The sequence below is a fragment of the Gouania willdenowi genome, chromosome 20 (genome assembly GCF_900634775.1).
Source record: "Gouania willdenowi chromosome 20, fGouWil2.1, whole genome shotgun sequence".
In the NCBI taxonomy this organism is placed as follows: domain Eukaryota; kingdom Metazoa; phylum Chordata; class Actinopteri; order Blenniiformes; family Gobiesocidae; genus Gouania; species Gouania willdenowi.
The window spans coordinates 2687735-2700055 of NC_041063.1; the positions used below are offsets into that span (position 1 = coordinate 2687735).

At 38.9% G+C, this 12321-nt stretch overlaps 1 protein-coding gene across 2 annotated transcripts in view; it reads right to left on the minus strand.

Moving 5' to 3' along the window:
- The window catches only part of mkxa (mohawk homeobox a), a 29752-nt gene extending 27198 nt beyond the window's left edge, over positions 1-2554 (minus strand). For both annotated transcript variants that reach the window (XM_028434590.1, XM_028434589.1), the window contains exons 1-2: positions 2502-2554; positions 1248-1466 (exon numbers count right to left, since the gene is read on the minus strand). In XM_028434590.1, coding sequence (XP_028290391.1) covers positions 1248-1466; positions 2502-2548 — 266 coding nt within the window. In that variant the 5' untranslated portion in view covers positions 2549-2554. The remainder of the gene's footprint in view (positions 1-1247; positions 1467-2501) is intronic.
- Between the last annotated feature and the right edge of the window lie 9767 nt (positions 2555-12321).

The following is a 12321-nucleotide window of genomic DNA, read 5'->3' on the forward strand; positions in this document are numbered from 1 at the left end:
TTCACACCACTGAACAGAGGATTTAGAGCTCACACACACACACACACACACACACACACACACACACACACACACACACACACACACACGCACACACACACACAGAAAGCTGAAATTATACATCTGGTTTGCAGACAAAAACATCAGAGCTCAAAGAAGGAAGATGAAAATGTGCACGTTCACATTCCAGGTCAGTGGTGAGAACACCAAAAACAGCAGCTTCTACTGTACCAAATTATACAAGCTGTCCAAACGTCCAGATTTCACAGTAAAATCTTCTTTTTGAGCTTCTTCTTCTTCTTCTCATCACCTGCAGCTCCAGGTTTGAGGAACCTGTAGATGTCAGTATGGTGCTGCGCTCCACTCCTCCACTATCTCACACCAAACACTAACTGCACATGTAAGCACAGCTCAGGCCAACCAGGCTGCCTTTAGCTTCATGTTCTCCAAATATTTTCATTGTAATCTAGATCGCACGAACAGTTCTAAAGAACACTTCACTCTGTGATTCTGAGCTTTTTGGTTCGCACATGCAAACACAACCAACTTTGTAATCCTTTGGATGTACTTTATTAGCACTGATGCGTCCCTGGAGATCATAGTCTTTTATTATAACTCAGGCTAAGTACATTATTCTGCATATATCACATGTGTCTAATAAACATGCTAATATAAGCAATTATTACAAGGACATCATTTCCCCAACACCTGCTTCTAGTGTCAACAAAGCACGAACGAAAACAACATATAGGATATAAACACACCAACACGCACGCACGCACAGGATCTCAATGTAAGTTTGGTAGACCACACAAAGAGCCTAAAGGGAGAATTATTTATTAGAACCAGATGCAGACAAACATCTGAGACATACTACTGAACATAAGCAAGATCAAATCCATAAAGTTCAGTCAGATTGGGAATTAACACAAATGGGAAATGTTTTCCAACCTTAAATATGGTTATTTTCTGAGGTTGGATATTATTAGTTTCCGGGGAGGAAAAAACACGTTTTCTGCCATGTGTAAAATCATAATTTGCGTAAATACGCACAATAAGATAAATCAAGTCTTTCATTTTGGAAATACATTTAATTAAATCACATCCCTGTCGTTATTCTTTCACTTTGCTCCACCAGCACCAGCGCAAACTTTAATAAAATCCAGGTATTCCTCATCATTCCTCCTCCTGTGATGTTTCCACTTTAATCCACATGCACACATGCCGACCAGCAGCTAAACACGTACCCGCTCCGCCTGTGGCCGAGCCGCATCGCCTGGTTGTCTCTGATGCTTTGGTTGCTGGACAGGAGGTCTGCATGTTGCTCGTCAATCACTTCCAGGTAATTTCTGCTGCTCATTTCCACCTCCTTCGCTTTCTCCTCAAAGAGGACCTGAGAGCTGAGTTTGTTAAAAACGATGGTGTTCATCTTTGTCACCAAAAAGTCCAACGATCTCTCGTTTCTGCTGCGCAAAAAAAAAAAAAAAAAAAAATTCACTCAATAAAAAAATGTAAAAAAGAAAAGAAAAAAAATCCAAAAAAAACAAAAAAAAAAAACAAAACAAAAAAATCTTCCACAGCCGCTGTTACTGCGTCCCCGTGCGTGTCCTGTGGAACAAATGTGAGAATATTACACAGAGGTATTTATACACACACACACACACACACACACACACACACACACACACACACACACACACACACACACACACACACACACAGAGGACAGTTTTATAAATAAATGTCAACAATAACCGTCTATAGATGAGACTGAGGGATGAGCCTTTGAAAACACACACATGGCTCTCAGATTAATTAGAATTTCATGCATCTATGAATTTGTAGAGTGAGCACGCACGCACGCACGCACGCACGCACACGCTCCACGTATCGCGCACGCTGTGCGTAAAGTGCTGCTGTGATGCGTCGCTCTCGCAGAATCGATAGATTAAATTCACTGAACTTGTGTTTTTCAATTTCAAATACATGCACTTGCACCTCATCTGTGCCTACAATACGTTATGAACAATTAAGCTTTAAAAAACCCAAACACTTTGACCACATGGTTCAAGATGCTGCACGTAGTGCGCGTTTCCAAACTTGTCATCTCCACATCAGATAGGCTGTTTTTAGTTTTGTGTGTTCATTAGTGTTCTATTTCTGACTACTCCGTGCCTTTATTCAATATCACATTGAAAACACTGAGGTCACATGTCTGCACCCAATGAATGGTTTGACATGGTGCTTAAAAACAGCCTAAAGGCGTCAGAAAATGTCACATGAAGTTTCCTCTTAATATTTTCATTCTAAGCTTTTCCTCATCAGGCTGGGCTGGTGAATCTGTCACGCACGGAGATCGACGCACTGTGACCGGCACCGCTGCGCATCAACAAGTGGTGTCTCCATAAAATAATAATATTAATAATTCATGGCTTCATTCTTTGTTATTCATATCCTGTTGTATCAGTGTTTATAGTGTAAGAGGTGAGTTAGTGTCTCACCTGGTTCTGATCCCTCCTGTTCCTCTGTGCGGTGTCCACTCGTCCATTCCCTCCTCAAGTCCTCAGCTCACTGCACACTGCGCTGCGTCCAAAGCTGCTTTATCCAAAGACCGCCCCGCACTCTGAATATCTCACCATGCTCATGTTTCCCAGTGCACAGCCCGAGCCGGCGAACATACAGTCCATGGATTACACTGGTTCCTGGGCCATCAGCAGGAGGGAGGAGGAGGAGGCTGGGGGCATCACAAGTTTGGTTTAGATCCGTTGGTGATGCTCATTCTGAAGAAAACAGATCCATTATCTGATCTTGTTAAAAAACAAACAAACAAAAACTAAAAACAAGACTTTTCTGAAACAACAGGAAAGGCAAACTGTTATGAACAACAATTTTGGTTAAATGATTGAAATAAAATCCATCAGTGTTTCTCAAATGGGGTAGACATAGGCAACTGGCGGCCCGGGGGCCACATGTGGCCCTTGGTCTGATTTTGTGTGGCCCACAAAACAAATTCCCCAAAATTGCATTTCAAGAAGTTGGAAGGAATATAAAGCCTAACAAAATACACAAAATAACTCCCAAAACACACAAACCAAAAGAAAAATGCACAAAGTACACACACACACACACACACACACACACACACAAAAGAACAAAAAACAACACATTACAGAATAGCTTCAAAGACACACAAAATGGCGAGAAAATACAGAAAACAACAACCAAAAATGCACAAATTGACAACATAAATGCAGAAAATGACAGAAAAATACAAACAATTACACTAAGAACACACAATGTGACTAAAAACATTCTTGCTCGAAAGGTACACGATCGCACTCGGGGGTACAATTAACAACTGAAAGCATAACAAATATGGGATTTTATTATGTTTATTTTTTAGTTAAAAACAATAATCATAATAATGATGATATAGATTATCTTAATTAGAACATGAACTGAAAAATACAACGATCTTGTTCCCACACTAGGCGGGAGAAAAACTGTAGAAATCAATCTACTCAGGATCCACTAAATACAGTTTAATTCCACTTATTTACAAAACGAGATTCTTCAAAATGTGTGTTATCAGTCATTCATTCCATCATGAAGCTCTATAGTGGTTTTTTCATCTTATTCTGAGCAAAATGTTGTCAGACAAAGTAGATTGAATTCAGAAATAAGAGAAAGGGGGTACTTGAGCCTAAAAAAGGTTTGAGAACCGCGGATGTAGATAATATGATATAAGCAAAGTTTTAATACAAAGTAAGACAGCAGGTGGGAAGAAGGTTTACACTCTAACAACAATAGATCTATGTGTAGGTAATGCAAGACACTTAAACACACAGCAAACAGGGTGGGACGATACACTGAGTTCACAATACAACAGACAATAATGGGCCTGTGATAACATTACAATGTGATTAAAAAATGTATATATTTTAAAGCTACAGAATGTAAGGTTTTTTTTTTTTTTGGCATCATTTGATCAAAACTCCATAATGATCTTTGAGCATATTGTAATCCAAAGTGTTCTGAGTGGACAGTTAATTCTCCTTCTCCTTCTCCTGACTTTGTAAATTAAGTTTAGAAATCCAGGGGCGTGACGCTGAATCTCAGCCAATCAGGGATCTTTCTACAAACACGTGTGCTCCATGGGCTGATTTGTGCGATACTATTGGCTGCTCGACTGTAGTCAGGCGTTTTCACGTATCACTGATAGTAAAAGTGTAATGACGGACGTTGGAGCAGAAGTCTCCATCGCGGCGTTAGGCACAACAGTTACACGACAAATGAAGCGTAAAAAGCTCCGCCTCCTGTCCAAGCTGCTCTGTTAGAGAGCAAGCTGTCCAATAACAGGTGATGTGTGAACACGTCACTGTGTGGATCTGATCTGACGCTGACAAGAGAGAGAATAACTAGACATCAATGTAATCCTTTCATTTACCGATGACATAATTTAGGAAATATATAGATATATATCTGATAGACTGATCTACAGTCAGCTGATGAAGTCTGTGTCTCTGTATGCGTGGACGGGTGAAGTAATTAATTAATTCATTCATTCATTCATAGTGAGGCTGACCACATCAGCAGGAACATACTACAGACTGTGAAACAATGTGCTCTCATCCCAGTGTGTGTGATAAATAAATCTAATTGAAAAGAAAAACGTGTGTGCTGTAATAAAGTTTCACTGCAGAGCGCTGTCTGTTTATCATCTAAAGGATTAATATCATAAATAATCTCACGCTTTTACGCATTAACAGTGTCATCAGCTTCCTGCCTGGGTTCTTTCATTCCTGCCTTTTCTGTAACAACAGTGTTGTTTTTGGTCTGAATTATAGATTTTAATTCTTCATAATTTTAAACTTAAACAACACCTAACCTGGTCAGGACCAAGTTCAACCAAGATCAGATCAGAGCGAGTATAAAAGCTCCGCCTCCTGGTGTGTTGCACTAGCACTGTTGCTCTTCACTGTCATCATGGATTTAAACTCATTATATTTGTTTAAGATCATAAACTGTTCCTTCTGTAAAGACGTCGCTCTGCCAGGTTCTCCATTGATTGGGCAGAAGCTGAAATCTCCACCCCTTTTATGTGAGCACGCACGTACCAGGCTGAAAACACTTAGCGTGTTGTTATCAATCGTCCTAAGACAGCTTCTCTCTGACAGGGAATGCTTGGTTAGGTGAAGCCCGCTAACAGAAATTAATCCTGGATCTATTTATCTAGATTTGTAGCATTGGGCCTAAAAGTACATTTAAGTGTATTTTTGTTGTCCCTTTGTGATTGTGTGTGTTTGTGGAGTCTTTTTTGCTGTTATTTGAGTGTACAGTATACTTTCATAAGTTTGTGTGTTTTTGGAGTTGTTTTTTTAGTTTTTGTTTTTATTGCTGTTTTGTGTGTTATGAATCAGTTTGTGTTTTTTGGAGTAATTTGTGTGTATTTTTGTCATGTTTTTTTTGTGTTTTCTATGTTGTTTTGTGTATTTTTGCTGTCACTTTCTGTATTTATGGTGGTCTTATGTATTTTGTTATGTTTGTGGAGTCATTTTTGTTGTTGTTTGAGTGAATTTTTTCATCATTTTGTGTGTTTTTGGAGTTATTTAGTGTATTTTTTGTTGCTGTTTTGTGTATTTTCTGTCTCGTTTTCTGTATTTTCAGTTTGCAGTTCTATTATGTGTTTCAAGTACATTTTTGTGTTTTTGTTGTCCCTTTGTGACTTGTGTGGAGTTATTTTTTGTGTTTACATCAGGGCACGAATGTGGAATGTGAGAAGTGCTGTTAGTTTAAAACAAAAGATAGGACAACTGAGCTTGATAAAAGCCTCAGAAGACAAGAGATTTAAAAGAGAGAAGTAACTTCTTTGTTTAACAAAGTCCAACAATGCAAAATCAGTCTAGTATGAAAAGCAAAACATCAAACTCCCAAAGAAACGTACGCGATCTAAACTAAACAGTGTGCTACCACAAAGTGGCAGAGTGGATTATTGTTTTACAGCTCTTCCACCAATCACACAGTCTGAGCTCAGGCCACTGTCTGCACTTTACAGTCCACTAAACCTGTTGTGGCTGCTCGTAAAAAGTGTGTCATGTTCCATCAGAGGTGCTTAGGTGTGACTCGGCTGTTCGTCACAAAGCCGTCCATCACTTCAATTATTTCAAACACTTTTCTTTTAAAAGTCAAATAAAAGATACGAGCAACAAGCTAAATCAGTCTGTCAGATTAAAATCAAATGAATTTCACGTGCACAAACATTTGTACCATTGAGGAGGAAAAGGAAGCCTGATATACCCTCTCATTGACTCCCATAATAAAGCTGTCACATTATGGGCTTATGAGTCAGATGTTCTCAGCTGTGTGTTCCCCCTGGTTTATCCAAGGTAGTGATTCGATAGGCATGACTATGAAGGGTTAGAGTTTGGTATAATTATTGTTTATTTGTGCTTATTTTCATTTAACAAGGGAAGTCAACTTTTACTAACAGCTTGTGCAAACATGCTCTGAAAGACTCAGTCATGTAATCACTTTAATTAAGGTTGGGGTGGGTTTATTTGCTCAGGTTGTACACAATATGTAGGCAATACTTCTGCCCTGATCTAAGCTTCTTTTACCTCAGTTGACCTGGTTAACCATTTCAAAGCCGTGGCTTGGAGCAGCTTTATGTAAGAAAAAACTGAGGCTTGTTAGAAACACCTCTTTAATCTTAGCCTGTCTTTGCTAAAGCTCCAGTTTGAGTTTATCTTTAATTTATATAGAGTTTATGACTCCTGCCTGTCCATTATTACAGAGCGGAGCAGCAGAAACGAGCTCAGCATTAATAATGACACAGTGCTTCAGGGTTTGCTTTAGCAGCTCATTTACCTAATGGTTTTATATCATGATAAAGCTCAGAAAGTTGGAATCTTTTTGCAGTTTGTCATATTTTCTTTTAGCAGTTGGGTTAAACCAGTTATGGTTTGAATGGATTGCTGCCAGTGCTATTTAGTTTCAAGAAAAAAAAGCAATCATTGTCAGGAAACTTGACTGGTCCCTAAAATGCTTGGTTTTATGATGTCAGATAATCAAATGTGTAATTTTTGTCTTTCTTTATACTGAATTTTTGTTACATTATACACTTATTCATCTCTACATTATACACATGAAAATGACCACATAATTTTTTGTGCATGGCAACACGATTTCCTCATATTTTTCATGCTTCAGAGAACAACTTTTTTTTTCTGCTGTGTAACAGCATTTTATTTTTCATTCTGCATGGCACACATTTGTGTAGAGCTGCTGGCAACAAATTGCAAACTGTGATTATGTCAATTATATTTCTCACCTTAACCACAACCCTAACTCTAACCATTGCTGGAACCCTGAATGAAATGTTCTGAAGACGTGTCCCACATCACAAAAAGAATGCAGAAAACATTGAGTCATGCATGAAAATAGAAAGACAGTTTCACATTTCCCAGTGAGATCGTATAGAAATACGATGGTGGAAGCCAAGCAGTGGCAACTTGCAGAAGTAGTTTAAATAACAGAAGTAGAAAAAGCTAGGGATGTCACAGAGTTTTATACTCTCACCTCACTCAGTGTGGAGGCAAATCTTCTTTTTTGTTTTTGCAAACCATATGAGTGAGTTCCTCCCATAGCTGGGTTTCCATTACTGGTTGTCGCAAATTAAAAGCGATATTTCTAAATGTGGACAAAATATAATGGTGCTTTAAAAGTGTTTCCATTGAACGTTGAAAATTTGAGAATTGAATCGAATTGAAAAACGATGTTTTGGGCATTTGCCTCGCAACTCTCGTGAAATCTTTGCTGCAGAAAGATGGACACTCCAAACCTCCTCATAACACTCTGTATTCCTTTGTTGATTCACGTCTAATGTGGCAGTAATAATATTAAAGTATAATGCTAAGAAATGTCCCAGTCTCCTCTTCTGTTTTCAAGTACCGCGTCATGTTTTCTCGGAGAGCAGTGGTCATGTGACTAGGTACGTCACGTTCTGTGACGTGTATTTGCAGAAAAAGGGTTTCCATAGCACTTTCACCACACATTTCAATATGAAAACTCCTCATGAAAGCGTTTAAAAAAATTCACGTGTTTAAATCTGGTGAGTTTTTATTGCGCTACTTAGATTTTGTGTATTTCCAAGGGTAATGGAAACCCAGCTAGGAACATCACTAGGCAGAAGGAAGAGGGTTTAAAGCATGCCAGGCTATTTGGTCAATCAGCAGAGTTCATTTCATTGGCTAAAAATGTTCATAATAATTTTTGTCAACTATGAACTTTTAAGTGACGATGACTAGACTATGACTAAACTGTAATGTTCACATGAGACAAAATCCAATCAGAATTACATTTATTTATTTATTTATTTACATGTAAGGCAGGACATGCCTTAATGCCATCACATATCAGGTTGATCAATGGTAATTGAAGCTTTAAAAAATGCATACATCTGAAACACATGTAGTCAACTAAAATCTCAATGTCATTTAGTTGATTAAAACTAGACTCCTGATGACTACATTTTCATTAGTCAAAAACTACATAAAAAATTCTCAAATTTACCAGCAGATCCATACAATCTTTCATTACTTAATGCACAGTAAAATCAAGTGTTTCTGCCTAATGTGCAAGGAAATAAATATATTTACATATATATAAAGTCCTCCAGTTCAAGCCCTGGGGTGGACTTGGGTCCTTTCTGTGTGGAGTTTGCATGTTCTCCCCGTGCTGCGTGGGTTTCCTCCGGGTACTCCGGCTTCCTCCCATAATCCAAAAAAAAAAACATGACTGTAAGGTTGATTGGAGTCTCTAAATTGCCCATAGGAGTGAATGAGAGAGTGAATGGTTGTCTGTGTCTGCGTTGGCCTGTGATGGACTGGTGCCCTGTCCAGGGTGTACCCTCGCCCAGCGCCCTATGAGAGCCGGAGATTGGCACCGGCAGACCCCCGCGACCCTGATAAATGGGAATAAGCGGGTATGAAGATGGATGGATGGATAAAGTCCTCCATTCACCCTCTTGGTGTATGTTTTATCCTCCTCAAGTTTCCTCAATCTGTTGGAGCCACTTTCACAGTTTTGGGGTCACTGCCCTGAGTGGTCCTACCACGTGTAGGAGAGCTTATGATCTCAGTTAGGTCATGGGTTCTATCTTCTTCTGAGCAAAAATTGCATGGTTTGATTTTAAACAAACATCATGGCAAGTATTGTTTAAGCCATACTGTATAAGTTCATCCATTGTAAAATGTCCTTTATGGAACATTAGAGGCAAAAATCGCAAAATTTTAATGCTGCACTTTCTATCCATATAAGATCTTCGACGAATCCTGATCAAATTGAAAGGCTTTAATTTTCTTATATGAAGAAAATCTGCTGTATTAACCTGTTGTGTCTCCTGTTCAAACTGTGAATGAATAAGTTAGTAATGAATATTAATTAATGTGTTCATTCACCTTGTTTTTCATTTCAGGACTGAATCATAACATAACCTAACTACTAGAGCAGACATGGGCTCGTCTATAAACAGTCGCATTTACAGACCTTGGTGTCGCTGTTAGCTTACCAATAAACGGGAAGAGATTCGTGATGACTAGGTCACTGGGAGTGAGGCCCAAGGCCAAGACAGGCAGACTTGATAATAATGTATCATGTTTTTCTGCAGTCAGTGTCTTCTCCTCGTCCTTCTCTCTCTGCTCTGTTTCAGGTGTCGTGAAGCTGATGATGTCAGTTCCTGATCTGTGGTTCACGGCTCAACTAGTCTGAGACACTCTGATGTTCTATCTCTCTATCCTATTCTGTTGATCCTTCTTTCCACTAACCCTACCCAGTTGACGCAGATGGCTGCCACCTCTGAACTTGGTTCTAATGGAGATTTCTTTCTGTTAAAAGAGAGTTGTTTCTTCTCACTGTTGCTAAATGCTTGTTGATGTGGATCTTGTTGGGTTTTTTTTTCATATGATGAATTTTATATTTTGATAAATACATTGAGATGACTTTGTTATACATTGCACTATACAAATAAAGTTGAATTGAATTGAATTTTTCATACTGTACAAAAAGTTTTGCTGTTTTCTTTGTAAAACTTTAAAGTATGAAATATCAAATAGAAAAGCAGCATTTCATTACACATTGTGAATCCAGGATTGAACATCATTTTATAGCCCCGGGACTCTTCATCATCCTGTGTTTATTAAAGCATGTGGCTATGAAAGGTGGCTATTACATGAAATCCTTGTAAGCTCAATGTCAACACCTTCCAGTGTTACCAACCAACTTATTCTGCAAAAGTGCCGCCTGTGCACACGTTCTATGGTTTTCATTTAATTAAAGAAGATGTTTTCAATACAGGCTGAGACTTAATTGTTCCATGTAAACCCAGTTGGAATTACACGGCCTCGTGGACAGACAACTTGTAAAGCCGCAGACATATTTGTTCAATAGTTTGCCGGCTTTGGTGGAAAGTGTGACTCAGGAAAAAAAATGTGCATGTTGTTTGAAATTATCCCATTACTGTTTTTAAAAGAAGTTTTAAACATTTGGGACACTAATCAGTGAGGTGAGGCCTGTGCTGTTCAAACCTGTCTGTTGAATGTAATCAAAAGATCCATTTGAGTAACTGGGATTCATACTTAAAATTACACCAGTACGGAACTCCAAGTACTTTTTCTAGTTCTCCTGTTCCTGATTCTATTTTAAACAATGGCTTCATTAGAAGACACAACTGTGTACTGACAGCGACATAAGCTTTATAGAAAAGGGGGGGCATCTTTGACAATGAGCACAAAAGTAGAATTTCAGTTGTTCCCTCATCATTGCATTTTTAATTCAGCTGCTGTTATCCTTTTTTTGTCGAGTCTCCAGGTTTTTTACTGCGTGAGCAGACAGCAGTAAAGCTCAGAGGTATTTGGGAGTACTTGGGCAATCTGACAGACAGCAGTGAGCTAGACTGGAACAGGGTTATTAATGCTCCACGCAGAGGGAAAATACATTCATTAATGTCAAAACCAAACAGTGGCAAACACAACAAAGTTAAGACATCAACTGGAGGAGAAAAAAGGTCACATAATACCCAGATCACAAGTTTGGACTTTTGAACTCAGGCCTAATTGGCCGCTTCTATAATTATCACCGTTATATCCGTGAAGAAACTCAAATCGTCTGGGTCGACTACAGATGTGCACTTTGTGCTCTTGCCTGTACGTGCGCAATCAGTTACAGATTTAAATAGGATGTTCCATAATGCCTTGCTGATGATTTGTTGATTTGGTGCTATTCCCTTCAGTTACAAGTCCTCCCCTCTGACTCGGTGTTGTGATAGCTTGATGAAAAGCTCTTGATGAAAACTCGCGGATAATATAATTTTTGGTGGAATGCCATTCAGAGCTCTCAGGTTGGTTCATGATCCAGTAAAATGGGAAACCTGGCGGAGCTTATGGCTCACAGCTGTACGGTGCCTGTGCCAATTCATTACTGTCTCCTCTGTAAAGGACTTGGCGCTTTGGAGCATCTTTACGAAGCATTATCCATTGTCTGAAAATGAACTTAACTGCTTGCTGGCGATAAGTATCCAGGCCTTTTCAGTCTAGTGTAACCGAAAGAGGGAAGAGTCCAGAACAGCTCCGGGTCACATGAAAACTTCCTGCGAACACAAAGCTAAAGAGTCTGATGAACATCTCCTCATGTCATATTTCAAAGAGGGTTGGAGGAAAAGATAGCAAATCAGGATTATAGAAAATAACTACAAACATGTTGTACCTTGAAATCTGTGCATTTACCTCATAAGACCAATCAGCGTCCCATTATTTAGCACGAGTCATCCAGGTTTCATCAAATCACAAGAAAGGTTGATACAATTTCACAATTTCCTCAATTTCAAGGTCCGGTAAGGCAAAAAAGTTATTATCCGTTAATGCGGTTGACAGGCATATCCTCATCCTTCTACCTTACACTGACTCTGAGGGACATACACTAAACAGATCCAGTGAGTTCCATTATAAATGCTTAGATGTTAAATGCCGTAACAGTTCAAGATGATTGTTGTGAGGGTTATCGCTCTGCCTTTCTAATGCAGAGTTTTTAGAGCCGCAAAACTGTCAAATAAATTACAACTCAAAGTTCACAGGCCTGATAGTCTGTTACCACATTGTCAAAAAAGAGCGAGTCAATCAAACTAATAATGGATGCATCAGGTTGGGGCCATGATTAATGACCGCTTTTAGTTATTGCTACTGCTAGTCACACGCTAGTCACAAAAACAGGTTTTTTAAAAATACATCTGGGTTTAGGGTTAAAGAGTGACTAAACCCCAAACCAACT